The 25,831-nt window shown below is 56.5% G+C and overlaps 2 protein-coding genes across 9 annotated transcripts; both read left to right on the top strand.

The window, feature by feature from the left end:
• Window positions 1-393: 393 nt before the first annotated feature.
• Window positions 394-12,303, top strand: LEMD2 (LEM domain nuclear envelope protein 2). Of its 3 annotated transcripts, none has more exons than XM_065039102.1 (10): window positions 394-1,050; window positions 1,114-1,996; window positions 3,248-3,288; window positions 3,966-4,041; window positions 4,894-4,970; window positions 5,609-5,688; window positions 7,685-7,830; window positions 8,815-8,916; window positions 9,008-9,110; window positions 10,012-12,303. In XM_065039102.1, the coding sequence occupies exons 1-10, from the start codon at window positions 409-411 to the stop codon at window positions 10,160-10,162; spliced, it is 2,301 nt and encodes a 766-aa protein (XP_064895174.1). In that variant the 5' UTR covers window positions 394-408; the 3' UTR covers window positions 10,163-12,303. The 3 variants fall into 3 exon arrangements, with proteins under 3 accessions (XP_064895174.1, XP_064895172.1, XP_064895173.1); XM_065039100.1 differs by having other exon boundaries at window positions 403-727; window positions 1,841-1,996; XM_065039101.1 differs by lacking the exon at window positions 1,114-1,996 and having other exon boundaries at window positions 403-727.
• Window positions 12,304-12,497: 194 nt separating this feature from the next.
• IP6K3 (inositol hexakisphosphate kinase 3) lies at window positions 12,498-25,686 on the top strand. 6 transcript variants are annotated; one of them, XM_065039105.1, is made up of 7 exons: window positions 12,498-13,883; window positions 14,698-14,973; window positions 18,381-18,680; window positions 21,395-21,602; window positions 22,046-22,218; window positions 22,864-23,039; window positions 24,075-25,686. In XM_065039105.1, the coding sequence occupies exons 3-7, from the start codon at window positions 18,482-18,484 to the stop codon at window positions 24,543-24,545; spliced, it is 1,227 nt and encodes a 408-aa protein (XP_064895177.1). In that variant the 5' UTR covers window positions 12,498-13,883; window positions 14,698-14,973; window positions 18,381-18,481; the 3' UTR covers window positions 24,546-25,686. The 6 variants fall into 6 exon arrangements, with proteins under 6 accessions (XP_064895177.1, XP_064895176.1, XP_064895178.1 ...); XM_065039104.1 differs by lacking the exon at window positions 14,698-14,973; XM_065039106.1 differs by lacking the exons at window positions 12,498-13,883; window positions 14,698-14,973 and adding an exon at window positions 14,989-15,104.
• Window positions 25,687-25,831: the final 145 nt, after the last annotated feature.

Below are 25,831 nucleotides of genomic sequence, written 5' to 3'. Positions count from 1 at the left end.
AACCACCGTAACTTGGCAGCGACTGCGAGGAAAACGTGTGTAGGGGCGGCAGGTGGCCGGGAAAGACACTTCTGCTGGCAAATGTCCCCAAAGGTGCCAAACGTCGGTGCGGCTTGGTGGGGATGAGGCGAGAGGGGCTCAACCCCCCTGCCCGACCCCGAGCAGGGAGCGATGGATCGGTAACGCTGGCCGGCCCCAAACGCCAGGGGAGCTTTGCACTCGGCTTTCCCCGCTCCTCTGCCCCCGTGCCCCCCGGGCGCCATTCCCGGCCTGAACCGGCAGCCCCGCCCGCACAAGATGGCCGGCGCAACGTCCCTCGACCTTCCCAACATGGCGCCCGCCCCGCCTCCCTCAACAACATGGCGCCGGCCCTCATCTGCCCTTCCCAAGATGGCCGCGCGAAAGGGGATGCGGCGCGCCGCTCCCAGGCGGCGCCGAGCGCTTCCGGTGGGGCCTGGTGTCCACGGCGCGGCCATGGCGGAGCTGACGGACGCGGAGCTCCGGAAGGAGCTGATCGCGCTGGGCTACCGGCCGGGGCCCATCACCGCCACCACCCGCAAGGTCTACGCCAAGAAGCTGGCGTGTCTGCAGGCCGAGGCGGCCGAGCCCAGGCGCAGGGGCCAGGCCGCGCCGCCCAGCCCGGGCCGCGGCTCCGCCAGGCCGCAGCAGGCCTCGCCCTCGCGGCAGCGCTCCAGCTTCATCCCCCCGGCCGGGGCCGCCCGCGACAGTGAGGAGGAGGAGGAGGAGGAGGAGGATGAGGAGGAGGAAGGGGGGCAGCCGCCCGCGTCCCGCTGGGGCACGGCTGGGGAGAGCGGCCGGCTCTCCGGGGGGGACTCGCGGGGGTCCCCCCCGGGCCGGGGGTTCGGCTCCAGCGCGGAGAGCGCGCTGTCCCGGGACAGCCGGGGCGGGCTGAGCCCCTCGGCGCAGTGGGGGGTGTCCGCAGAGAGGAGTCGGGGGGCCGGGCTGGGGACGGCCCTGGGCGGGCTCGGGGGGCTGGGCTCCCCGTCCCCGTGGGGCACATCTGCAGAGAGGAGCAGGGGGGGCCTGGGGGTGTCCCTGGACGGGTTTCGGGAGCCCAGCTCCACGCCCCAGTGGTACATTGAGGAAAAGGAGGAGCTCAGCGTGGGGTCAGAGCCGTCCCTGGACGGGTTGCGGGGCTCAGGCTCCAGGCTGCAGTGGGACGTGTCGGCAGAGAGAGGCGGGGGGCTCAGCACCGGGCTGAGGCCGTCCCTGGACAGGTTTGGGGGGTCGAACTCCACATCCGCGTGGAGCCTGCCCGCAGAGAGGAGCGAGGGGCTCAGCGTCAGGGCCGGCTCAGGGCCGTCCCTGGACGGGATTGGGGGGCTGAGCTCCACACCCCTCTGGGGTTCCTCCACGGGCAGGAGTGGGGGGCTCAGCTCCAAAACCCTTTTCAGTGATGAGAGTGTGGGTCTGAAGTCCAGGAGCCATTGGGGCACGGCAGGAGGAGGACTTGGGGGGCAGAGCTCCCGAGCTCAGTGGGACACGGCAGGAGAAAGGAAGGGGCTCTCTAACCCGCCGTGGAGGCGGGACAGCGAGGTGACCCACTGGGGAACCTCGGCGGGATCTGGGGGGTCGAGTTACCGCTTTGGGAGAGGGCAGGAGGACTTGGGTCCCAGCATTGGGAAGGAGGCGGACAGGGAGCCGGACTCGGGGGGCTGGGGCGGGGGGCTGATGCGGCGGCTCCCCTGGAGGGCTGCGAGCCAGGCGAGGGCTGCGAGCCACGCCGGCCCGGCCCCCGCCAGGTGGTGGGAGGTGTCGGGAGCAGGACAGGGAGCAGGACAGGGAGCAGTGACCTCCCGCCCTCACTTGTTGCGGTCAGCCCCGAAGCAGCAGGCGGACGGAAAGAGCAGAGGCCTCGAGTACTACCTCTCCCAGTTCCTTTGCCTCGCCAGCTTTGTGCTGTTCATGATTTTTCTGGGCATCCTCATGGTGAAGATGATTGGGTCGGGCTGGCTTGACAGGAGAGAGGAGAACTGTACGTGCACTGGTTTAATCCTTTTTTTAAACTTTACTCTTCACTTTTTCTTTATTGCTTCCATCACCATCATTTATCATTCTCATTGCTGTAAGCTGGCATCTCTGCTTCTGTCCTCATTTCAGTCTCCCCTTGCCCATGGGAAACCTTGTTAGTCATGGAAAGTGAGTGAAGTGTCTGCTTTTTTCAAACGAGTTTGGCCTTCGGTTCTTCAAAGCTGTGGGTTTTATGGAGAGTGACGTCTCTGCTAGGCCAAGGATGCATTTTACAATTGTTCATTGTGCAGCATAATGTCCGTGTAATTGCCGTTGTGTGTTTTTAGTGTTTAGCGCCTCTGCCAAGCGCAGCCATTGTGGCCTCTCCTGGCCACACGAGGAGCGCGGTGGTTGAACCGGCACTCCAGCCGTGGCAGAGCTTCCCTGAGCAGTGGAGAGGGGCCTCCCCACCACCCCGTGTGTCCCGGAGAGTTCCCCAGCTCGAGCAGGTGGAAATACCGTCACTCCGGGAGGCCGAGGTTGGGCTGTGGTTGGGCAGGTGCGAGCCCTGCAACGCACACGCTGTGCCGATGGGCGTTTCAGCGCTTTGCGCTGTTCCCTGCTTTCCGTAGTCCCGATAAAACTGCCCGGTGCCCGTGAATTTCTGTTAGATGTTTAGAAATCAGTAGTGTTTTGAAGCAAGGAACCTTGCAGCACAGCTGCGGGTACTTCAGACGCTGGGGTGCTGAAGGCTGCGGAGCGCGGCTGGTGCACCCGCGGCCGGCGCCTGGCGGGTGTCAGGGCGGGACGGCGCTGCCGACCAGAGGCCGTAATCTGCAGAGCTGATGGCTCCAACTGAAATAAATCCTCTGCCTTTGCCTTGGGGAGCCTTGATTTAAATCCCTGTTATCACCGTGATGTTTCAGGTGACCATGGCGTGCAGCGAGTGGCATTACTGGATTGTGAAAGATCAGCGGGTCATAGAGGAACACGAAACCTCTACTTGAAAGGAGCTGTTAAAACATTCAGACCCTGTTTTTACTTTCCAGCTGAACAGGATTCATAATTTGTAGCCGTTTGCTTTGTTTTGCTTTCAGCACTGCCTACCAAAGCAGCGCTTTCAAGTGCTATTTACATAGCAAGGTGCTGGGTAGAGTGAGATTAAGAATAGCAGCCAGGCTTTAACGTAGAGCCTTCTTTTAAAAAGATAATTACTTTCTTGATCAAAGCTCTTGTTTTGCAGCCAGCTAATTCGCCTCCCCTTTCTCTCTCACAGTTAATCTCTTGCCTGTGGATTGTGACAAAAGAACAGATGATGTAAGCATATATTTATTTATCTTCAGGTATTGTGGATAGGGGATTCTCACAGAAGAGTAATTAATTATTCGAGGTAACTTCACCAATATCAGTATCACTGCAAAATTATTAGTTCTATTGTTTCACAGAAAAAAGTGGTTTGATGAGTTGGAATTAATGGGCCAGATTAAATTAGGAGTGTATCTGAGACTCTGAAAGATAAAAATTTAAATTCCCAATTATGTGAGTCAATTTCTTTAATAGTTGTAACAGAAGTGACATTGGTTTGCAATAAAGCTGTGTTCAGCTTTACAATGCAAGATTTAATCCGGCTAATTACCTGTGCTCCATCAGAAAGTGTTTGTACAGCCCCCTTTCTTTTATTCTAATGTATTATTAGGAGAGAGGAAGCTTCATGTGGATTCAGAGTTAGGGTTAGTCTCCCGTGGTGCTCTGGAGGCAGAGAACCCGCCTGTGCTCCGTGGGGGGCGCGGGGGCGCCGGTGGCACGTTCTGGGGATGTCCCGGCTCCGCTGGGACGCGGGAACTGTCGATTTTGGCTGCAGGTGTGTTCGGTGCGAGCTGGCGCTGCGTGGCTGAGCCAAACCCCTCGCCGGTGTTTTGGTTCGGTATTTTTAGCTGCTGTGACCACCGTCCCGTTGCTGCTGTTCATGTGTGTTACCTGTTTCTGATTTTCAGTTCTGTCAAGCCAAACAGAAGGACGTGCTGATGAACGTGCTGCACGAGCTCTATAACTACTTGTCCGTACAAGCTGGTGAGTTCCAGTTGTCGTTTTAAAGCGTTCGGGAGCATTCAGCAAACCGCTCTCCCAGCTGCCTGGGCGTTTTCAGCCGCAGCTGGAAGAGAGGGGCGTGTGGAACAGGCAGTTCCACTTGAGGAGCTTTGGAAAAAATCACATAATAGAAAAACAGAAAAAGATGTGTGTATTTTTATTCTGAGTAGTGCTTAGCTAATGCACTCCTCTCACTGTGCTCCTCTGGAGTGGTCCTCATTTGCACTTGATACATTGGGAATTTGAGGTAGAAATATTCAGCATCTTCAGATTGTCTTCAAGACACTCCCAGAGCCAGTAAGTGTAAGCTGCGGTGTTCTTACAAACAAAGCGACTTAAGGAATTGCCAGCCCTCTGCTGAAACGTGGCAGCTGGCGACGCGGTGCAGGGGCAGCCAGCGCTCGCGGCGGAGCCAGCGCGGCGGTGCCGCACAAACGCGGACCCGTGTGTGATGGGAGCGCTGGGCAGAGCTGGGACCGCGGCTCCTTAGGAGCGTTTCCAGTGCTGGAGGCTGACGGCAGCAGCGCAGGCCGTGGCGCCCGCAGGAGCAGCCGCTCTGCGGGGTGCTTGCGCAGGGCCCCGGTTCTGTGCTCCGCAACGGGCGCTGACGGGAGCGTGTCCTCTCTCTCTGTGCTGAGTCGATCACACACTGAACCGTGATGGTCGATGGCCCTTATCCAGCCTATACACTCTGGCTGAGCATTTTATTAATAGTCATAATCTTAGCTGCCTGCGGTATAAATCTTACCTTGTAATCGTTTTGCCCGGAGCTATAGCTGATTTTAAAGGATAGCATTTTTCCCAAACATTATTTCTCTTTGACTTTTTCACCAGGTAATTTTGAATGTGGAAACCCTGAGAATCTAAAAAGCAAATGCATTTGGGTTAGTGAAGCGAAGGATCACGTGGTGGTGAGTAAGCTATTGTTATAACACAGTGCTTAGTCTCTTATAAAGCAATAAATAATAGATACTAAAGCAATTCGCCATCTGTTTTACTTCCTCATCCTGTTTTGATCCTTTCCCATCTCTCTGCCTTCCCCTTTGGCCAGTCCTGTTCTCAGCAGTTCTTTGGAAAATAATCTTCTCCTACCTCTGTGGTTCAGCCCCTGTAAATCTAACTTAATGGTCTGCTGTTTCGCCACAGTCATCAGTCTTCTGAAACCAGAAATTTCCCTCACTGAGGGCTGGGCAGAAGAAGGATTTTTCTATACCCCAAAGTGTCAGAAAACAGACTGCTTTGATGTAGCATTCCATTTCTTTCATGGTAAACTGTCAGTAAGATTATGTTGTGTATTTAGTGGTTAGTCTTAACAGGCTGGGATAGTGTTATTTTACAGAGTGTTTCATGCATCATCTGCCACAGGCAGAAGGCTTCAGTGGAGCTGGACCTTCACATTTCGTTTTTCTTCCTCCAGTTTGCAGAATTATGATTAGAATTAACCTAGGGACAGAGCGTATAGAATTAACGCTCCTGCCGCTGTAATGACATAATGTTATTCAGTATTTTAAATGAATGGAGAAGTAACCTTGTGATTTCTTCTGAACAGAATGTAACTGGTAGTTCCCCACAGAAGTTTGAGTCTGCCCTGCACTGGATACTAAACAGTAACAAGGATTTAGGAATACAGTAAGTGGAAGCTCACAGTGTGGAAGTTGTGTTTGTGGGTGTTGGCTGGTACGTCATTTGACGTCCTCTGTGCTGCGCCCTGGAAGCTCCCAAACCCCGTTACGCAGGGGAAGAGCAGCTGGAATCGGCTGTGTCACTGGGTGCCAAGGGCAGCTGCAGCTCAACCCGGCTACTGGGCTCGCTCTGGGGAGGCTGTTCCCAGCCTCTGCGCGCGGGATGTGTTCACAAAACGCTGTCGTGCCACGCGTTGGGATCCTTTGCAGCGCGTCCCCGTGAGCAGGAGAGGAGGACGGGCTGTTGGGCGCTGTCTGCTCTCCGGTGGCCGTTGTCTTTCCGGCAGGACACACGGTGCACGTTCACATGAACGTTCTATGGAGGGTGTTGCTCAGTCCTCAGTCGGGCTTTTTCCTCCTGGGTTTCTCAGCTGGCAGTCTCTTCGGTACATGAGAAATCGCAGAAATGCTGTTTTTTTCAGGTAAAAAATAGATCGTTCAGGCCATAACCTAATGAAAGGCTGTTATCCAGAGTCCGCAGGCATCATTATCTTCCTCCGGGAAGCGTGGGCTGCCTCTAGTCTGTGTTAACTCTGAAGTCCAACATTTGTTTGCATTTTAACATTGCTAAATGCATCTCTGGTGAGACGAGTTGTAACAGCGGCACCGCTGCCGTTGGCGGGCGTCGCTCCTGTGAGTTCCCGCCGCTTGGCTTTTCTCTAAAATAATATCCGCGGCTCCTGCTGCGATGTGAGGATCGGGCAGCGGCTGCTGTGTGGTTACTGCTGCGTGGCACGTTCCCGGCACAGGACAGAGTTTGGGCGACAGGTTTGCGTTTGGAGGTGGGCCGGGATCCAGCACTTTCAGATTCGTATTTTTGTACAGGAACGCTTATGTCCTGAGCCTTGTCATACAATACACTCCCGTTTTTTATTTTCACGATTAGCAGCTCTGCCGGCTGGATCCACTTTGGCGGAAGCTGCGTGGCGTGCACAACGAGCGCTTAAAAACCTGCGGGTGGCACTTCTAGCAAATGCTACGTGAGATTATTTTCTAGGTGCTAGTCTGAGAGGCTGAGCTGAAAATGAGCTCTGCGCTGGGTGATTCTGCTGCATATTTTCAATGTTTTCATGGAATTTGGGTTGTAAATAAGACAAGGGGGTGGGCAACAACTGCGCGTCACCAGCCACTGTGGAATCCAGTAACCAAATACAGGCTGGCAGCTGTCTGGGAGCGCTGCGCCGGGAAATTGAGAAGACGTCTTTGTCTAATGGGTTATTCATTGCAAACCCAGAATGAATTAGTAGCTTAAAAAATAAAATCCCCGCTAGTCCAATTGCTGCGAGTGCGATGGCTCTCACGTGGGTTGTCTGCTGCCTGTTGGCTCAGTGTCTGATGAGGAAACGGCGTTGCTGTGGGTCTGGGTGTAAAGAGAGGAGTTAAAGGCACGTCGGGCAGTGCGGCAGGTGTGTAGAAATGATTTTCAGGTGTTAGGGATTCTGCCCTGAGTGCTTTCCGAGGTGAGCCTGTGTCTCGCTGCAGATGCTGGTGCGTTGTCACGTTTGCAGCTGAGCCGTCTGCGCCGGTGTGTCCCGAGGAGACAGCACGGCCTCCCGGCCATTCGCGCCCGCCCTCAGCTCTCCCTGCCATTGCTGAGGAGTGACTCAGTAAACATTTCCATTTCTCTGTGCTGGGAGGTGGGAATCCAATTTAAAGTTTAATCTTCTGCACGCTGAGAGGTGCTGTCAAAGAGTCTGCAGAGGGAGACTTCACTTTACCGGTGGGAGTTCCAGCCCTGCAGCCTTTTCTAAAGCCATATCCATTCCTCGCGAAGCAGCCAGTCCCAAAATGTTCTGGAAAGAGGAGCTGCAAATGCCGGTGTATTTTGCGCGCGGCGTACAGAACCGGTTACTGCAGCCGCAGTCTGTTTTCCCCGGCTTGACTAAAGACTGCAGTCGGGGTGTCTGCTCTGCTCAGTGAAGCTGTTCTGCCTCTTCCCGCAGGCTGAAAGGCCGAGACCCGTCGGGAGCAGTGCGCAGCGTGGACGACGTGTTCTGTCTGGAGTCGGCCCACCCGCAGATGGGGCTGGGCTGCCGCTTCCGCCGGGCCGTGGTCACCGCCATCATGAACCTTTTCCTGTTCTTCTGGAGTAAGTGGTCGCTGCAGCGACCGGCCTGTCCCCTGCTAGCTGTGCAGTCCAGCCCGTGTGCGCACAGGGGCTCTCCCAGCCGCATGAAATTACTAGCAGAGGTGAAATAAATATGCTGATGAGTTAATTTCTAATTAACCTTTGTTCTGGCGGCAGAGGGAGACCTGTAGACCTGCTCTTGTGCTGAGTGCTTAACACTTACATTAAATCAGCAACCTGATTAGCTCTCTGGGTATTCCTGAGGAACCCGTTACTATGCGCTGCAAAATAAGTGTGTTAACCTGCCGAAAAGATTCTTTTATTCTTTCTGTTCTTGCACTAAGCTGCAGAGTCTTCCAGCCTCTTTAATAATGACTTGTAGCACTTTGGTGGTAGAGGTTTTATTGGAGTAGTCTGTCATGCCCCAGCTGAGACAGAGGTCTCACTGAGCAAGGTGATAACGAGTGTTGACTGGAAGAGTTTATAATCCAGCCAGACAAGGTGGGGGTGAAAGGGGATAGTTATGTTTATTGTAGAGACTGGGATACTAAAGTTAGCTCATGTTGTAACAGGGGCATTTGTCAATGCTAAGCCTCCAATATAGATCTGAATTTTGGCTGGCGCTGGCGCCCCAGGCTTTATTTCCTTATCAAGGAGCTATCGTCGGAGCAGCGGAGCTTGACAGGCTTCCAAAGCGATTATTGTGGGGGAGGCCTCTAGCAAGAGATAGCTCTGGGACTTGGGGAATTGGGGCCCTGTGCCTGCGCTGAGGTTTCTAGGGGGAGGAAGACCCCGTGCTGAGGCCTCACGACCACCCCTCCCCACACCCCCACGTGCTCGCGTGCTGCGGGGGGGCTCAGGTGCTGCGCCGGTGAGCAAGGTGAATCGGGTGGACTCCGTTCCGAGCGGGCCTGGGGAGCAGGGAGTGAAAACTGCCCCGGGGGAGAGGCAGCAGCAGAAATAAAACTGCCAGTTAATGAATTCCGTTTGTTTTTGTTCTTCTAGGTCTGATAACTCTTTGGGGGATCCTGCTCTTCCTTAGGTATCGCTGGCGGAAGATGGAGGAAGAGGAACAAGCCATGTATGAAATGGTGAAGAAGATCATAGGTAGAATCCCGTAGCTCTGTAAATGCAAGTAGACCTTTTCTCCCCTCTGCAGTGTTGGGGTCTCTCACTGTTTTGTCCTCCTGCCCTCCAGCTGTTGTCCACGACCACTATAAGGAATGGGAACGGAATCTGGAGCGTTACCCCTATGTCGGCATTTTCCACGTTCGGGACAGCCTCATCCCTCCTCAGAGCAGGTGAGCTGAGCTCGGCTCCGTGGGGAGCGCTGGCGGCGCGATGTTATCAGCTCGGCTGAAAAAAAGTCAGGGAGCAGTGGACCATGAGCGGACAAGTGATGGGAAGCTGGGCTGCAGGAAGAGTCCGTCTGCCCTTTCAGTTTAGAAGGGATTTTGACATAACTCAGGCTGTGTCTTAACCTGCTGCGGATTAATGTGACAGGCCCGGGGCTGATATTTTGTGTAGTCACACAGGTGTGTTGTCACTGTCCTATCAAACAGTAATTGGATTTTGTTTTGCTCGGGCATGGAGCATCTGATTTTCTCTCCATCTAACGTGTGTAGGACGCCATCGTCTTTCTCAGCTGCCGTACCTTATTCTCCAGACAGGTGCTGTGCTTTTCAGAGCAAACCCTTGCCACGAGTCCGTCGGGGTACTGGGGGCACGTGCTGCAAAGCCTTAACCACCCTCACTCCTTGTCAGCCACAGGACTCCTTTCCCTGCTGGTGGCAATTTCAGCTGGTTTGAGTTGATCCGTGTGTGTGTGGTGGCCAGAACATCCAGACACTGATTTAAAACTGAGGTGAACTTCAGTTTGTCCTCCCTGGTCTGAGAGACCTGCACGTGGAGGGGTGAGGACAGTCTGCTAATTGAGTCCCTTCGCAATACAAATGGAGCTTGGAATTCAGGGCGCTCATCAGTGACTGGTGCTGACACAGGGTCTGGTCCTCCCGCCCCAGGCAGGATCGGTCTGTTCGTGTTCTGGCCTGAAATCGCCTCTAAACCAGAATTGTGGTTTAATCTCCTCTGCCGTCTGCACAGGGAACAGGAGGCAGCTCGCGGCACCTCGATAAGCAGCCAGAGTTGTTGTGAGCACGATGAGGGTATGATTCTAATTTATTTTCTTGCTGTTTCTTGCAGAAAAAAAATGAAGCGAGTCTGGGAGAGAGCTGTGGATTTCCTGGCGTCCAACGAGTCGCGGATCCAGACAGAGTCGCACAGAGTAGCAGGAGAAGATATGCTGGTGTGGAGATGGACTCAGCCTTCTTACGTCTCGGATTCAGAGCACTGAAGAGCAGCAGAAGTGGAGCAGCTGTGGACACGGACCTTGCGAGGGGACGGCCCCACCTCCTGGGGCTGGGGACTGCACGGATGTTTGCTCTTCCTTCTGCGAACCTTCACACACAAACATTCAGGGCAATAATGGTGAGTTGGAAAGAAGACGGGCTTGAGCTGGAATTGCGCCGCAGCGAGCTTTCCAGCAGGTACCCGGCTTCCGTAGGCAAGCAAACCTACAGCAACCGTTTAAAAGGAAACAAAAAAGCGTACCTAATGTCGAGGGACTGCGGGTCTCTCTGACAAAGCGTGGGTGTTTAAAATTTGACCTCAATTCTGCAAAGGCCAACTGGTGGCAGCATCCACCAGGGAATGTGTTCAAAGAAGATTACCATTTCCCATGGAAACATTAGGGTGGCAGTTAAGGTGCATTTTGTTAGAATTTGGTTTTATCTGTGCAAAGACAGTGATGAAAGCACTCGGTGCTTCCTAACGAGGAAGATGTCTGTGTCGGCTTCAGCCTTTGTACATGGGAAGAGGAGGAAGAGTCAGGTGAAGCTGGTGCTAGAGGGAGGGCAGCCCGACGTACCCTGGTGCTCTGGGCTGGCTTGGAGGGTGGTTGTGACCCTGTTACACTTTTTCAATCTGCAGTCTGTGTGCTTTATGATTTCTGGGGGGTGGGGGGAGTTTGGGTGGAAAATAGAAGATATAGGAAGCTTCAGCAAGCGCTTTCTTGTGGCTGCAGCCAGGGAACGGCTCCACGGGCTATTGAGGAGCAGCTTTGGAAAGGAAACCGGGGCTGAACGCCCGTGTTTATCCTGGGCAGCTGCGGTGTGTGCGCTCGGGTCAGCGCAGACGTGCCCTGCGCCGAGTTCAGAGGGATTGCAGGGCAGTGTTCCTGCAGCCTCTCGACAGGCACGAGGAGCAGCGATCAGTCTGTTCGTGCTGCCGGCCTCGCATTTTGTGTCTGTAATCATTTGGTTACTTACATTTCTTTTATGTCCAGCAAAGGAGTGTTTGTTTCAAAGAAAATCGCAGCAGTGTGTGGCAGTTTAGGCTCGGCAGAGATACTGCTAATCTGCTCTTCCCAGTATTGTAAAACATCTGTCCAGCTCATCACGCAGACAGCAGGGACCAGACTCATTTCTGGCACAAGCTGGTGGAGCCTGCGGAGGGGAGGCAGCGCTGCCGCGAACCCGTGGAAGCCGTGGCTGCTGTTCCGCTCAGCATCGCGGGCACGGGGTGTGGGTTTGTGTCCGTCCTCTGCGGGCCCAGGGTGGCTCGGATGGCGCGGAGCCCCGTTCCCCGCGCCCCCAGGGCCCCGGTCCCCGTTCCCCGCGCCGCCAGGGCCCCGGTCCCCGTTCCCGGTGCCCCCAGGGCCCCGGTCCCCGTTCCCCGCGCCGCCAGGGCCCCGGTCCCCGTTCCCCGCGCCGCCAGGGCCCCGGTCCCCGTTCCCCGCGCCGCCAGGGCCCCGGTCCCCGTTCCCCGCGCCCCCAGGGCCCCGGTCCCCGTTCCCCGCGCCCCCAGGGCCCCGGTCCCCGTTCCCCGCGCCGCCAGGGCCCCGGTCCCCGCTCCGCAGGCTGCCAATGCCATTGCAAAGTGGGTTCCTTGTGCCAGGCCCTGCTCAGCTCCCGCTGGGAACTCCGCTCGGGGTTCCAGCCCTGCACTCGTGGGCATGAACCGAACCAGGGGGAGGGCAGATTTCTCCAGGAATAAAACACAGGGAGGTTTTTCCCATGTGAGGGGAAGTATCCCGCGTGGAGGTGACTCTTGGCCCTGGTTTTTGTGGTTGCCAAGGCAGGGTGTCTGGGACTCACGGTCTGCGGGACCATGACCAGCTGCTGCCGCTGTTCATGGAGTGAGGGGTAAAGTGAAGACAACCTTCATTCTTCTAAAATGTTGTGACGAGATCTTCGCTGCTGCCATAGCAGTTTTTGCAAACACCGGTGCCTACATTCTTAAGCCTTCTTAAAGCATTTGTGGGGCTTAGGTTAGCTTTTTTAGCCGTCCAAACCCAGGAGTGAAGAGGCAGGCATTGCAGTCATTTTTTGTATTACACTTGGTTTTGTAGAGTAAATTTCACTGGCTTGGTGCTGTTTATTATATGTTCAATTTAGCTCTGTAAAACAATATATAAAATAAATTTATTACAAACAATTTGTTAGCTTGATTTTTATGGAGGAGTCACAGATTGTTCCAGCTGCTTTCGCTCATGCAGATCAAATAGATCCTGCTCCAGGGAGCTCGCGGTTTCTAAGAATAAGACCGAAGACGGCATGAGGGTTGCGTGACAGCCTAATGAGACGGCGCGGGTCCGTGTGGCACGCGGTGAGCCGGCGCAATAGCCGGCGGCCTCCAGTGTTCGGTTGCAAATGAAATGTGTGTTTGGGGAGTAGCCAGCGTTACGCAGAGGTGTGTGTGGAAAGCAGTTGGCTTGTTCAGCTGCGTTTCATAGAGACTGACAGCTTGGAGGGTTGTGAGACTGTCGGTGTCAGTCGAGCAGGGGATCGGTGTTGCTGTGGCCCGTAATAACGCGGCTGTGTGGAGCGGGGCCTGGGGTGCTGAGTCTGGTGACCCAGCGGAGGTGCCCGGGAGCCGCACAAGCGCGTCTTGCGGGCGACTCCACGTTGGTGTGAGGGCCCGTTTTCCTGCGCGTTTCCACTTCATCCCTCAGCCGGGCGTCAGTGACTCAGAACATGAGCCACCAGGAGCCTCGGCGTCTTCCGAGTCTGCTCCTGCAGCGGCACGTTCCTGAGTCATCGTTGTGTAACTTCCATGGCCGCGGTTGACTCACTTGTGTTTGGTTAGAGAAACACTTAACGAATCTCATCACGTAGGTCTGGGTGACAAAGGGGGAGGTTTCCAGGGGCCAGGAGGTGGCTCCAACCTGCCCGGGACATCGGGGTCCAGCCGCCTCCTCGGGGCTGGGCCGTTGTGACAGGAACAAAGGGAACGTGAGGCTTCATCCTCCGCACCCGCGTTCCTCTTCAGCCGCTTTTCCCCGGTTGGGTTGCTAAGTTACAGCTGAAATACAGTCAAGGTTAGGAAGCAGTCTTCAGTTTGGTGTGATTGCATGTGCCAGAGGATGTTTGCTTTGAACCACGCTGCCATGATGTTTTCTGTCACAGGCTCCCCCGTGTCCCTCCCTTCGTTCTCTGTCTCCAGAGCAGCGCTGTTCTCCCGCCGCGCTCGCTGCGAGCTCCTGCTTGTTCTGCACGAGCCGCACGGAGCGTCCCACGGCCCGGCAGCTTCCCGGCAGCTTCCCGGCAGCTTCCCGGCAGCTTCCCGGCAGCCCAGGTCTGTTCAGAGAAGGGGGAATAGCAGGTTCCTCCCCGTACAACCAGAGCTGCTAAATCCCGCTCCCACTTTCTTGCAAAGTATTAAGTGTCTATAAATAAATTCTCCGATGGGGCTGACAGAGCCAGCGCAGCCCCTTACTGTCAAAAAGGAAAACATGTACCAACAAGGAATCTAAAATAAAATTTGCCCTTCATGTTTTCATTTCCTGCTTCCATTTAAAGGCTTTCCCGTTAAATGTTTTGTCTCCCGCTGAGATGACAGCTGATGCTGCGCCTTATTTACGGGCGCAGGGCCGGGGCGCTGTGCCAGTTCTCCTGGAAGGATCAGCGTGAACCGGAGCGCAGCACGGCCAGTGAGTCCTGGCGCTGGAGCAATCGCTGCCAGCGCCGCCCCGGCACTCCCACCCACTCCGCTCAGCCTCCCAGAGCAGCCTCCAGGTAGGTGTTGCGAAACGCTTGCATGGCCGTAATGAACGGACCCTGGGGACAGAAGAGCGAGGGCTGAGTCCCGCGGGCTCCAACAAGGGGACCAGACACCAGCGCTCACCTCAAAGTAGCAAGTTCTGTTTGCAGGGACACTTGTGCGAGGCTGGTGACGTCTGGTGCAAAGCCCACGGTGTCTCTGGATTGGCTCCAGGACAAGGAGAAGCCCCGTGTGTTGTGGAAACTTCACTTGGCCTTGAGCTCTCCTTGGCCAGGGGCAGAGCGTGGGCTGTGCCCTGCGGGAGGCCCCGTGTCCCCCTTCCCCCTGTCCCCTTCCCCCTGTCCCCTTCCCTGGCTCCTGGCAGCACAGCGGCTCCCTGGGACATGTTTTCGGGTGGCAGGAGGACACCGGAGCCTCCGCTGATGTCCCCTGTGACGGAGGAGACCACCTGCCCCGTGTCACTTCACAGGGACCTCCCGCAGGGTTCAGTGTTGAATCGCGGCTCCAAAACAGCTCCCGGGCCGCGAGCAGCGCCAGCGAGGGGTGAGAGCTGGGCGCGGGGCCGGCCCGCGGGTGCAGCCGAGCCGCTCCCCCGTAAAACAGCTCGGAACCGGGGCCGGGCTGTCCCCACGCTCCCCGTGAGCTGTTCGCTCTGTCCACAGCAGCGTCACCCTCCTCTTGCCGCCTCCCTGCCGCCATCGCAGCCTCTGCCCCATCCTCCCGCACCGCCCCGGCGTGTTTTTCCCGCACAGGGAGCAAAAAGCTGTGGTTTTAATTATTTTTTTTTTTTTTTTTCTGTGGGCTAATAACTGTTGTTTCCCCTGAGAGGCGATTGCACAGGGAGCAGAGCACGGCCATGCCTTCTGGGAAGCCTCGCACCGACCCTTCTCCCTCCACCCCTCGCACACGCGGCTTTGCCTCCCCCAGCACCCAAGGGCGCCTCTCCCGCCAGCTCAGCTGCCAGCTGGACATTCCAGGCGCAGGGTCAGCTGATGGCACAAGTGCCCGGGGCTCCCCTGCTCCCTCAGTTCTCGGCCTCTGAGCGCAGTGAGCGGCAGCAGGAACCGCGGCACAGGCAGCGCCCGAGCCCCCGCGCCCCCGCAGGTGAGGTCCTGGGCTCCTGCAGCACCCGCCTGCCCGGGCGCCGCGGATCCGGGCAGGAGGGGCCAGCGCTTGAGTTTGGGGAGCGAGCAGGATTTCTTCAGGAAGAACCAGTGCTTGATTTGGGGGAGCAGGTGGGATATCGTCAGGAGGAACCAGTGCTTGATTTGGGGGAGCGGGCGGGATATCGTCGGGAAGGCTCTGAGCAGAGCTGTGGCTTGTGGGAAGGGACAGGAGCGAGGGGACAGCCGGCACCCAGGGGCTGGTGACAACTTCTGCAGCAGCCCGGGGTCTGCAGAAAACGATCCCGGTGGCTTTTGCCTCTCTGTTGTGTCGCCTCGTGGCGTTGCCGTAAAGCGCGGGGCTGGTTGGCAGAGGGGGAGGTGCTGTTTGGTGGTGTGAAAGGCAGAAATGGGGCTGGGGGGTGAGAGGGGCCGTGCCCTTTCTTGCTGACAGTGGCACCGTGTCCCCCATCCCCAGCACTGCTGGCAGCTCCAAGCTGGCTCCCCCCATCCAAAGGGACGTTCCCGTGTCCCACGGGGGCGCTCGGCCCTCGCCAGCCCCGCTGACACCGGCACTGTCTCCCAGTGCCTGCGTAGCCCTGGGGATGGGCAAGGGGCTGTGAGCGGGTGCCAGCCCCCCATAATGTGACCCACATCCCTCCCCATCGATCCTGCTGCTCCCCACAAAGCAGCCAAATCGATCCTCCGTGCAGCAAACCGAACCTTCGCATCCTCTTCGTGAGGGACGTGGGGACCAGTCATCAACTTCACAAACATCATTCTCCCTCATGAAGGGAAACAGGAGATGAAAGAGCGGAGGGTTTCTGGGTGTAGGATTGGCGGCAGGCTGGGAAGAGCCGGGTTTCTGGCTGAGCTGAGCTTTGCTCTCCTGGCAGGATGCTGCCCTGCAACTCTTTCTGGCTCGGCTGCAGTGAGGGGAAGAGCAGGAGGGGCAGATCCGGGGTTGGTTGGGGCTGCACCGCTGGCCGGCCCGGCCGCTCAGCCCCCGGCTGCTCCAGCGCCGCGGGACGCGGGACCAGGGGCAGTTTCCATCCGGCTGAGGCGTGCGGAGCTCCGGGCCGAGGGGAACCGGGCAACGGGGGCGACTGGGCCTCGCAGAGCGGCCCGCACCCTGCTCGGGGATGGGATCACCCAGCTCCGCTGCGGTGCCACGAGCTACAGACGTGCAGGTCTCTTCCAATTAACAGCTAATTTATTTTCTTGCATTTTAACAAAGGAAAAAACCAAAAAGTTAGCAGTGCCCTCCAGTGCTCGGAGCCCAAGTGTGCAGCGGGGGCTGGGGGTGCGCTGGGAGCCCCGCGGGCCGCCCCGCCGACCGGGGTGTGCAACACTGAGATCAGACCGGGGCGTGTAACACTAAGATCAGACCGGGGTGTGCAACACTGAGATCATGGGCTGGCGCTCACAGAGCACTTGTTGCTCAAGTGATTCTGGTTTTAATATTCCAAAGCATTTCTGCTCGGAGGGTCCCGGCCCTTCGCGGGCCGCGGGCTGGTGCCGTTTGCCCGTGTCAGACCCGGAGCCGCAGCCGTTCTGCCGGGATGGGACCGAGTGGCACTAATTAAAGATTAGGGAATTTAATCTGCTTGATTTCTTCTGGCTGTGTTTCGCATCGGGAATAAATAACCGGTTCAGCTCGGACTCTTTTGACATTTGGCCCTGAAGCAGGGCAGGAGGAGGTAACGGGACCCGGCACCCGTGTCCCCGAAAGCCCCGGCACTGGGGAAATGCAGTGATGGGTCTGGGTCTGTGTCTGTGTCGGGGCAGCCGTGGGTCTGTGTGGGCGGGGAGGGATGTTCTGGTGACGCTGGGAGATGCAGATGTTTTGAAGCATCTGGGTTTTGTTTTCAGGAGAGGGGAGTTCCCTATGCAGAGAAGCATTTTCCTTCCCCGATAGTTTCTGACTCAGCTTCATCCGCAGTGCCTGGGTTGCCTTTTTTTTTTCTAGAGGAAAAATATCCAAGGTTCCTGGTTCTGAGGATACAGATTTATCTGTAATTCCGTGTATTCTTAGTGACGTAAATATCCCCGGGCACTCGCGGCAGCTCGGGCGCAGAGGTGATTTGTTTCGGGAGTGTCGTGTTTCAGAGCAGCTCGGTCAGGGTTTGCGGCAACATTTATCTGCTCCGAACGGACAAGCTGCTTCCGAGCAAAACCTCGATGGAAAGAGCCCCTTTCCCTACCGCAGGTCCTGCTCCGAGTGCTGCTTGAGAGAAACAATAAGGGCCTGAGCAAATTGTGGGTTTTTTCCCCAACTCTCTTTGCGCTACCAAGGTCGCCGGGATTTTCAGTGTGTTGTGTCAGCCTTGGCCTGTCTCCGAAGCAGTAAATACCGGCTTGGAGTCACATTGCGCTCCAGAGAGGTGCTGTGACAAATCCCCTCGCTTTTCGCTTTTGGCTTCTCTCCTTTTTTTTTAAGGTGGGGAGGAGAGAGAAAAAAACCAACCCCACACAACAAAGCTACGGCTTTCAATGCAGAAATCCTCTCTGAAAGTTGCTGCGACTTAACAAAACGGTAAATGCTTTTATTAACTCCTCGGCAAGCTCTGGAGAGCTCCTTTCTTCGCGGCTGAAAGGCTCTCATCTGAGCGCCCCGGCTTTGTTCCTCGCGCCGCTGCCGGCTGGTAATTGTAGAGCAGAAATTCCTCCCCCAGGTGTGAGGGGATGAAATAATAGAAGAACAGGCCGGGGGGGTAAAAACCACCTTGAGGGAGGTGAGGGAGCCGCTCGGTGTTTCGGGTGGGAGGGTCTCCTGTCCCCTCCTGTGCCTCCATCCCACTCCAGCCCCCTCCTCGGCAGACAACAAAAGGGGCACCTGCGCCCAGGGCTCGTGTGCCCCCGGGCTAATTGCAGCGGGGAAACGGAGCAGCCGCGTTGGCTCTTGTTGCAGGCTGCGGAATACGCTGCGTTTCGGGGCTGGAGCTCCCCGGCCGGGCTGCGGGTTCTCTGGAAGGGGCAGGAGATGCTGCTGAGCCCGTGGGCTGAGTGGGGGTGAGCTCGCACGGGCTTTATTAATAAACCTGCTTTGCAAGGACTGTCCTGGCTTGGGAAGGACTGAGAGCATCGCTAACGCTGTCTCGCAAGGCAACCTGGGGCTGCTTCACAGCAAGGGGTGTCCTTAATGCAGAGTATTAATAACCCAGCGCTGCTGGTCCTGGGGACGTCCCGATCCAGCAGCTCCGGTGAGGCCACAACCTTCACTTGGTAGCTCTGCTCAATCATTCCCTTCTGTTTCTTTTGCCCCAAACAGGTCTAAATCGGGTTTTTTCTGGACCCCACCTTTCAGCCCCATGGCACCTAAAGATCCCGTCCCGCCAGCCCGGGGTGCCGCTGGCTTTGCCATGTCTCGTCCCCCTTTCTCACGCTCCTCCATACTCTGTTTTGCAGACACCGTCGGTGACAACCCGGAGCAGGCGCCGACTGCTCCGAACCCCCCGAGCCCCCGTCGCTGCCACTGAGGAGGAACGAGCCCCTGTCCGCCCCTGGCCATGGTGGGGCAGAGCCCCCTGGACCCCCGTGCGGGCAGGACCCCCGTCCTGCTGGAGCCCTTCGTCCACCAGGTGGGCGGCCATGTGAGCGTGATGAAGTACGACGAGCACACGGTCTGCAAGCCCCTGGTCTCGCAGGAGCTGAGCTTCTACCAGTCGCTGCCGCTGGCCATGAGGCAGTTCACGCCGCAGTACAAAGGTGGGGATGGGGCTGGGGACGGGGTTGTCGCCGGGATGGGTCCCCAGGCTGGGACGGGGCGGGTGGCAGCGCGGGGGCTGCCGCTGGCTCTGGGCTGAGCCCCATTGCTCGGGCAGGGTTTGCAGAGCACGGGAGCGGGGCTGGGGGGCTCTGCGGTGTCTAATGAGGGTTAAGTGCACCAGGAGATCGTCCCCTCTGGTCAGCCTTGCTAAAGCAGGGGACACGTTGTGTCAAACGGGGCTGAAACGGGGCTGTTCTCAGGTAGCAAAAAGCAGCGCTTGGTGTCCAGAGGGTCCCAGTGCTTTCAAAGCCATCCTCCCCCCACCATTCCCTCACTGTTTCTGCTTATACTGCCAGACTTGTGCTGCTCATGGAGCTCCCGGCCCCGGGATTTTGGGAGAGGCGAGGAGCTCAGCTGGCACGTAAACACTTTAAACATCTTCTGGTCCTTTGGCGCAACAGAACTGAGCTCCAAGTGGCAGCTGCGCTTTCCATGCGCTTCCAACCCATCTCTCCCTTCCCCAGGAAGCCAGGAGCCATCGCAGGGTGTGGAATGATATTAAAAAGATGTTCAAGGAAGAAAACAAGTCTTCCCCTAAGCCATTTCGTGAGCCAGGGCCGGGTGCTGGGCACCTGGGCCCCGCTCTGGCTCTCTAATGAAGACGTTAAGCAGTCCCAGCTCGTCACTTCGGGGTGGCCTGGTTATTAATACTTTTTTTGTCTTCTTTTTCTCTTCTATTGCAAGTCCCAGCGAGTTTTGTGATGAGGGGTAATTAAATAGCAATTCTTCTCTAATTTAGCATTGGGCACACACATTCCTTATTCCAACTGTCCCAGCGCTGACTGCCGGGCAGATTAAAGAGGTGGAACATTTTCCCACGAGGGGATGGGGGTGACGAGCATCAGGGGGAATAATCCTGAGGTCTCCAGCACCCGTGCCCGTGTTCCTCATCTCTATTCTTAGGCTGCAGGGAGGGACGGCTGGGGACCATTATGTAATGGTGACATTATGTGCAGTGTTGATCAAATGTCACCATTCAACTCTAACACTGAGGCGGCTGCTTAAAAAATGTCTCCTGCTCACGTAAGCGTCCCAGGCAGGTTGGTGACCTTGGGCCGGGCTTTTCCCCCCATCGCCTGCAAAGCTCTGCCTGCCCTGAGCTGAGCTTGCAAGGGGATGCTGGACTTGCTCTCAAGCCCGGTTCTGCTCAGATTCATATTGCACGCGGCATTAAATAAATGCACTTGTGAAATTAAAAATAAATCCGCGGGGTAGAGCTACATAGCAAAACGCTCCCGAGGATCACCGGGATGCCACTGGCACGGTGACAGCTCCTCAAAATACCCGCTGGTGCCAGGCAGGAGGGACACGGGGCTTTGGGTGGCACCACAGGGCCAGCAAAGAGCAGCACCTGGACGCACCTTTGCTCCCCAGGGCCGTTCTCTGGCTGCGTGCGCAGAGCGGGTCGCGTCGCTGATAGTGTCACTTTGCGCGGGCAGGTCACCTGCAGCACCGACGCAGAACCCACGCGGCAGCACAGCAGAAAACAAAAGTGCTTCCCAGGCCTTTGAAGGCAGAGTTTCCAGCTGGAAGGAGCGAGAGGATCACACTCCCTGGCAATTTAACTGCTCCTTCCTGCCTTTGAAAATCTCCCCATTAATTTTCATTCTAATGGAAGATACTTAAGAACTCTTAGTTTCATGCTATATATAACTTTTTTAGGGCCAGATTGTTAGCACTATGCAAATGAGCACAGCTCCATTGACTTGCAGATATGTAATTGGGACAGTTTTTAAGGTTACGGGCTGCTGTGGCGCCGTAGCCCAGGCGGAGCGCTAGATTGGGAATTGAGGACTGTTCGCCTTGCAGTGACTTTTTAAAGACAAAAAGGCTTTGATTTAGGCAAAAGGTGCGCTGGCTCTTTCCCGTGCCCGCCTCCCTGAGGGCTCAGCCCTTCCCGCAAAGGTCAGAGCGTCTGGTACACGAGCCGCGGCCATTCCGGCGCTGTCACCTGAGACACGGCCGTCCCCGTGCCAGCGATGGGCCAAACGTGTGACAGGCTGGACGGGATGTGAGCCCGGGGATTCTGCTGCAGTCAGGGAAACTGCGGTGCTGAAATACACAACGGGGTTTTAGGCACTTAGGGTGGAAAGTCACAACCCGCGGTCATGGGCTTGTTCCCCCTGTGCGCAAACACCCGACACGTGTGGGCCTGGGCCCCCGGCAGCTGTTGGGGTGTTGGTCCCTGTGCTTGGGGACATGACCATGACAACGTGTGGCATCCAGGTGGTGCCCACGCCGCTGCCCTAGCTCCAGGGGCTCTCCAGTTAAAGGAGGCAGTTGGTGTCTTTGGAAAATTCCGTGTCCCCAACCCTCCCTTTGCTTCCTGCCAATGAAAAGCATTCCCAGCCTTGACAAATGAGGCTAAATCCCTTGTTATAAATAAGCCAGGAGCTCCCGGTCCAGCGTAGGGGTCTTTTCTGGGTCATTCGTGGCACAGCAGAGGCTGCAGGGTCGAGGACAAAGGAACGTGTTCCAGCCAAGCGTTAGTTGGACCTCAAACCGGAGTGGGACCAGTGTGAGCAGCCACTAAAGCAGGAGGCAGCTCCCGCCAAGCGCTTGGGAGGGCTGGGCCACCGCGGGCCGGGGCAGCTGGTGTACGGTAACCCGGCGTTCATCCCGTTCTGGTTTGTTTTTCCCTGTTTTGTCCCAGGCATCGTTTCCGTGCACCTCAAGAGGGACAACCTGGGCAACCCCCAGCTGCTCGCCAGCCCCAGCATGCAGCCCGAGGGCTGCGGCCGGCGGGACGGCGCCATCGACCCCTCGCTCGCCATATGGCACAAGTGCGCGTGGGCGGCCGGCGGCGACAGCGCGCTCGTCACCTGGAGCCACTCGCAGCTCAGCAAGAGCTTCCAGGACAGGTGAGGGTCTGGGGGTCCTGCGAGCCCGAGGAGCGACCCTCCGAGGGGAAACGTCCCCGCTCCGCTTCCTCCCTCCTCAACATCAGCCCCTCCAGAGTGGGAATGGTGCCTATTAGGGGACAGCTCGCCCGTGCTGTGCCCGTTAGGTAGATTATAAATAGAGATTTCTGGTCATTGACACCGTGAATGGCGCTTTTCATGGGAGCCGAGCACACTTTAAATTATAATGGAAGAGAATACTGGTACCCAGCAGGAGCTGGCTGTCTGGAAATTACACTTACAGAGTAACAAAGGATCTCCGCGAGTTGGACACGGTGAATATGTTTCCTTTGAGAGCCCCTGAAAATTCACCTTACCAAGTCTGAGGCTCCGCATAGGGGCGGGAGGAATATTCTCCTCTGGAGCTCGTAAACCAGGCGCGTTCCTTTGTGTGTTCTGTCCAGCCGCCCGGGGAAGCTGCTGCTGCGGCCGGAGCTGCAGTACCGCACAGACCCGCTTCTGGAGGACGGGAACGGGAACCAGGCAGAGAGAAACAGCTCCAACCCCTGGGGACTGCGCTGCCACCGGCAGCACCTCAGCCGCCTGTCCGCCAAGCACAGCGAGAACAAGCTGCACCGTATCCTCCTCCCGCTCTCCCCTCCAGCACTTGGCTGCAAATAACCGCTCGTAATCAATGTATGTTTTATTGCACCCCTCCTCTGCCCAGTCCCTTGGAATATACAGAATATAGCTGCTGTGTTATCAGTTGGACTAGATGATCCAAGTCTGTCCCTTCCAACTGAAATATTCTATTCTATAAAAAATAACAAAAAAACCCACCTTCCCATAAAGGGTATTCAGCATAAGTCAAGGAGCCCCTTGGCATACATTTAAAAACACAACTATATAGGAATTAGCAGCTGCCTGGCTTTTATTTTGCCATTACACTTCATTGCCACCAGCCACGTGAGTCACGGGGTTCCACGAGCCCCCACGCCCACCGGAGCGAGCGCAGCGCGGGGCTGAGGCGTCGGATCCACAGCCCAGGGCCACCGTGTCACTGGAGAATGGAGCTGGTGGTGCTTTCATTGTAGGACTGTACTACAGTAAATTAACAGAAATGGGCAGCTAGGGGCCTATAGCAATGACATGTTGGTAAAATTGGCTCAGAACGTCTTGTTACGGTTGTGAGCTATTATGGAGAGCGTCAGCAGTCGCTGTGATTTAAAACCTCTTTCAATTAGAATTTAAAAGTATCGGGTTTCCCTTAACTCGCGTTCAGAGTTTCTATTGCTTGAAAACGTGGTATCGAAATACAAGTACCCCTGCATCCTGGACCTGAAGATGGGAACCCGGCAGCACGGCGACGACGCCTCGGAGGAGAAGAAAGCCCGGCACATCAAGAAGTGCGAGCAGAGCACGTCCGCGTCGCTGGGCGTGCGCGTCTGCGGGATGCAGGTGAGAGCGGCCTCGGTGCTGCCTGGAACCAGCTGGAGGTCTAAAGGGACCCCTGGTTGGTGCAAACTGAAGCAGTTTTATTCTCGTCTCCCACCAAACACGGGCTGTAAGGACCGTCCTGTCCTCACACGGGAGAGGGTGCTCAGGGCAGGTGCTGGAACCAGCTCACCGCAGCTGAATCTGCACACGGACAGATCCGCCTCTCGTGCTCAGCTCTCGCCTGCTGCGCTAAAAGGGAAACAGAAAAGCATCCCGGGGTCCCGCTCGTGCCTTCCTGGGCTGTCACTGCAACAGCCAGGGGTTTATTTTATGCTAAATATTATGGTTCCATTTGCTCAAAATCGCTGCACTTCCTCCTAGAAACTGAAACCACATATTTGTTTCACTCACACTTCTCAAGCAGGTTTCAAAATGTTCTGCTGCTGCACCTGAAGGATAATTATGAGAATGATGAGTATAAAGCACATACATAGCAGTGTAAACACTTGGTGTGAAACCCCATGTCCCTTTCTGGTCTCTGACATCCTTCTGTTGAGCAGATTATCCTTTAAATTACAACTGGTGTGCGAGCTAATTCTAAATCCCCTCCCTCATGTCTTAGTCGGTGTCACCAGAGCCCCATGTACAAATTCCTGTAAATTCCTGTCTGCGCCTTGTCTCTCGGTGCTGGAGAAAGCGGGATTATCGCTGCCCGTGCCTGCGCATTGCGGGGGGTGCGGGGCTGGGCTTTCTGTGCTGCCACGGCCGAGGGGGAGCCGTGTAAATCACCAGCGACACAGCCTGAGTTACAGCTGCTGGGTTGCACGCAGGGGTGATTTACAGCAGTACGGCAGGAATCCACACTAGTGCTTTAAACGGAATAGTTTAGGTCTGCAGAAAAGGCAGGAGAAGCCGGCAGTACCTTGTCAGAACTGCTAGATATTGCTCGACTGCGCAGGATCTGCGTCCCATTGCTCACCTTTTATATCAGGGCAAAACGTAGATCTTTGGTAGAACAGAACGACTGAATGTGGGTTGTTTCTGTGTTTCCTCCAGGTCTACCAGGCGGACAAGGGCCACTTTCTGTGCAGGGACAAGTACTACGGCAGGAAACTCTCTGCGGAGGGGTTCAGGCAAACCCTGCAGCAGTTCCTGTGCAACGGGAACCAGCTCCGCACCGAGCTGCTGGAGCCCATCGTGCTGCGGCTCAAAGCGCTGCTGGCCGTCATCAGGAGGCAGAGCTCGTACCGCTTCTACTCCAGCTCCCTCCTCATCATCTACGACGGGCAGGAGCCGAAGGAGAACGCGGCACCCTTGGATAATCACCTCCACTTCCAAAAGCCAAACTGCGCCACGTCCCACAGCACCAACCCCTCCAGAGTCGACGTCCGGATGATTGACTTTGCCCACACCACATTTAAAGGCTCCAAGTGCAACCACACCACGTATGACGGGCCAGACCACGGCTATATTTTCGGCCTGGAGAATCTCATCAAAATCCTGCAGAATATCTCAGAAGGAAAATGACAAATTCTGCGAGACGGCCCGGATTTGGTAGTGACCGATAGCCCTGAGGGACGGCGCCTCAGCTCGGGGTGCCGCGGCAGCACTGACAGCTTGCTTGGGAAGCGCAGGATCGCCGTGTGCCGTTACTGAACTCGAGCGTGAAGAGCAAAGAGCTGAAAGCACCTGCGATCAGCCACAAGATTTACTTTCCTTTCTTGTTTTACTGCTGCCCTTGATTTATTCGCGAGCCAAAGGAAGCGCTACTGGAAACAGCCTTAATGATAAAGCTGGACCCGCTCGCCCTGCGCCGCTGGAGCCGAGATCTGTGCGTTTGAGCGGGACTAAGAGGACGCGCTGGCGGGGCTGAGCGGGACTAAGAGGACGCGCTGGCAGGGCTGAGCGGGACTAAGAGGACGCGCTGGCAGGGCTGAGCGGGACTAAGAGGACGCGCTGGCAGGGCTGAGCGGGACTAAGAGGACGCGCTGGCAGGGCTGAGCGGGACTAAGAGGACGCGCTGGCGGGGCTGAGCGGGACTAAGAGGACGCGCTGGCAGGGCTGAGCGGGACTAAGAGGACGCGCTGGCAGGGCTGAGCGGGACTAAGAGGACGCGCTGGCAGGGCTGAGCGGGACTAAGATAACGCGCTGGCGGGGCTGAGCGGGACTAAGAGGACACACTGGCAGGGCTGAGCGGGACTAAGATAACGCGCTGGCAGGGCTGAGCGGGCTCTACGTGATGAGCCGGACGGAAAGACACGAGGGAGGCGGAAAATCACACGACGGGGCGGGTGTGGAAACAGGAACGGGGCTGCAGAGCTCCGCGCTGCTGCGGGCGTAAAGCTGAGACCAAACCCCGACCTCGCGGAGGTTTAACGGCCCTGCCGGACTAGCACAGGGCACTTTTCTGGAACTTTCCAAGCCAGAGGCTCCTTGGGGCGGGAAGTACGGGGATGCGGTGATGCTGTCAGGTATCAGCCACAAAGAACATTCACATCAAGGTATTTTTGCTTAATAAAAAAGAAAAACGAAGAAAAAAAAAGTGAGATTGAGTCAGGGACTAGATCTGAAAGGTCACCTGTAAATTCTTTGATACAAAGACTGTGTGTGTGTGTGTGTGTGTGTGTGTTTGGAAGAGACAATAACAAAAGACTCAGAGTAATGTTTACAGCTTTCATGGGTCTGATTATTACTATGGAACAAGCACAATTAATTCCTGCGCGGTGCGGGAAACCCAGAGGAGGAGGAAGCGCTACAGAGCCCCGCAGCGGGCCGTGGGGATCGAAACAAACCCGTTCACCAGCTCCTGCCGG

The sequence above is a fragment of the Columba livia genome, chromosome 22 (genome assembly GCF_036013475.1).
Source record: "Columba livia isolate bColLiv1 breed racing homer chromosome 22, bColLiv1.pat.W.v2, whole genome shotgun sequence".
NCBI classification, from domain to species: domain Eukaryota; kingdom Metazoa; phylum Chordata; class Aves; order Columbiformes; family Columbidae; genus Columba; species Columba livia.
The sequence above is the reverse complement of the archived record's forward strand: the minus strand, read 5'-3'. Positions and strand labels throughout refer to the sequence as shown.

What these genes read in the sequence shown, in the direction of transcription:
- LEMD2 (XM_065039102.1), top strand. Translation starts at nt 409, where the DNA reads ATGCGGCGCGCCGCTCCCAGGCGGCGCCGAGCGCTTCCGGTGGGGCCT. An exon ending in GTGACAAAAGAACAGATGAT is followed by an intron (nt 3,289 to 3,965) that starts GTAAGCATATAT and finishes TCTGATTTTCAG; the next exon opens with TTCTGTCAAGCCAAACAGAA. An exon ending in AACAAGGATTTAGGAATACA is followed by an intron (nt 5,689 to 7,684) that starts GTAAGTGGAAGC and finishes CTCTTCCCGCAG; the next exon opens with GCTGAAAGGCCGAGACCCGT.
- IP6K3 (XM_065039104.1), top strand. Translation starts at nt 18,482, where the DNA reads ATGGTGGGGCAGAGCCCCCTGGACCCCCGTGCGGGCAGGACCCCCGTC. An exon ending in GTTCACGCCGCAGTACAAAG is followed by an intron (nt 18,681 to 21,394) that starts GTGGGGATGGGG and finishes GTTTTGTCCCAG; the next exon opens with GCATCGTTTCCGTGCACCTC. An exon ending in CAGCGAGAACAAGCTGCACC is followed by an intron (nt 22,219 to 22,863) that starts GTATCCTCCTCC and finishes ACTCGCGTTCAG; the next exon opens with AGTTTCTATTGCTTGAAAAC.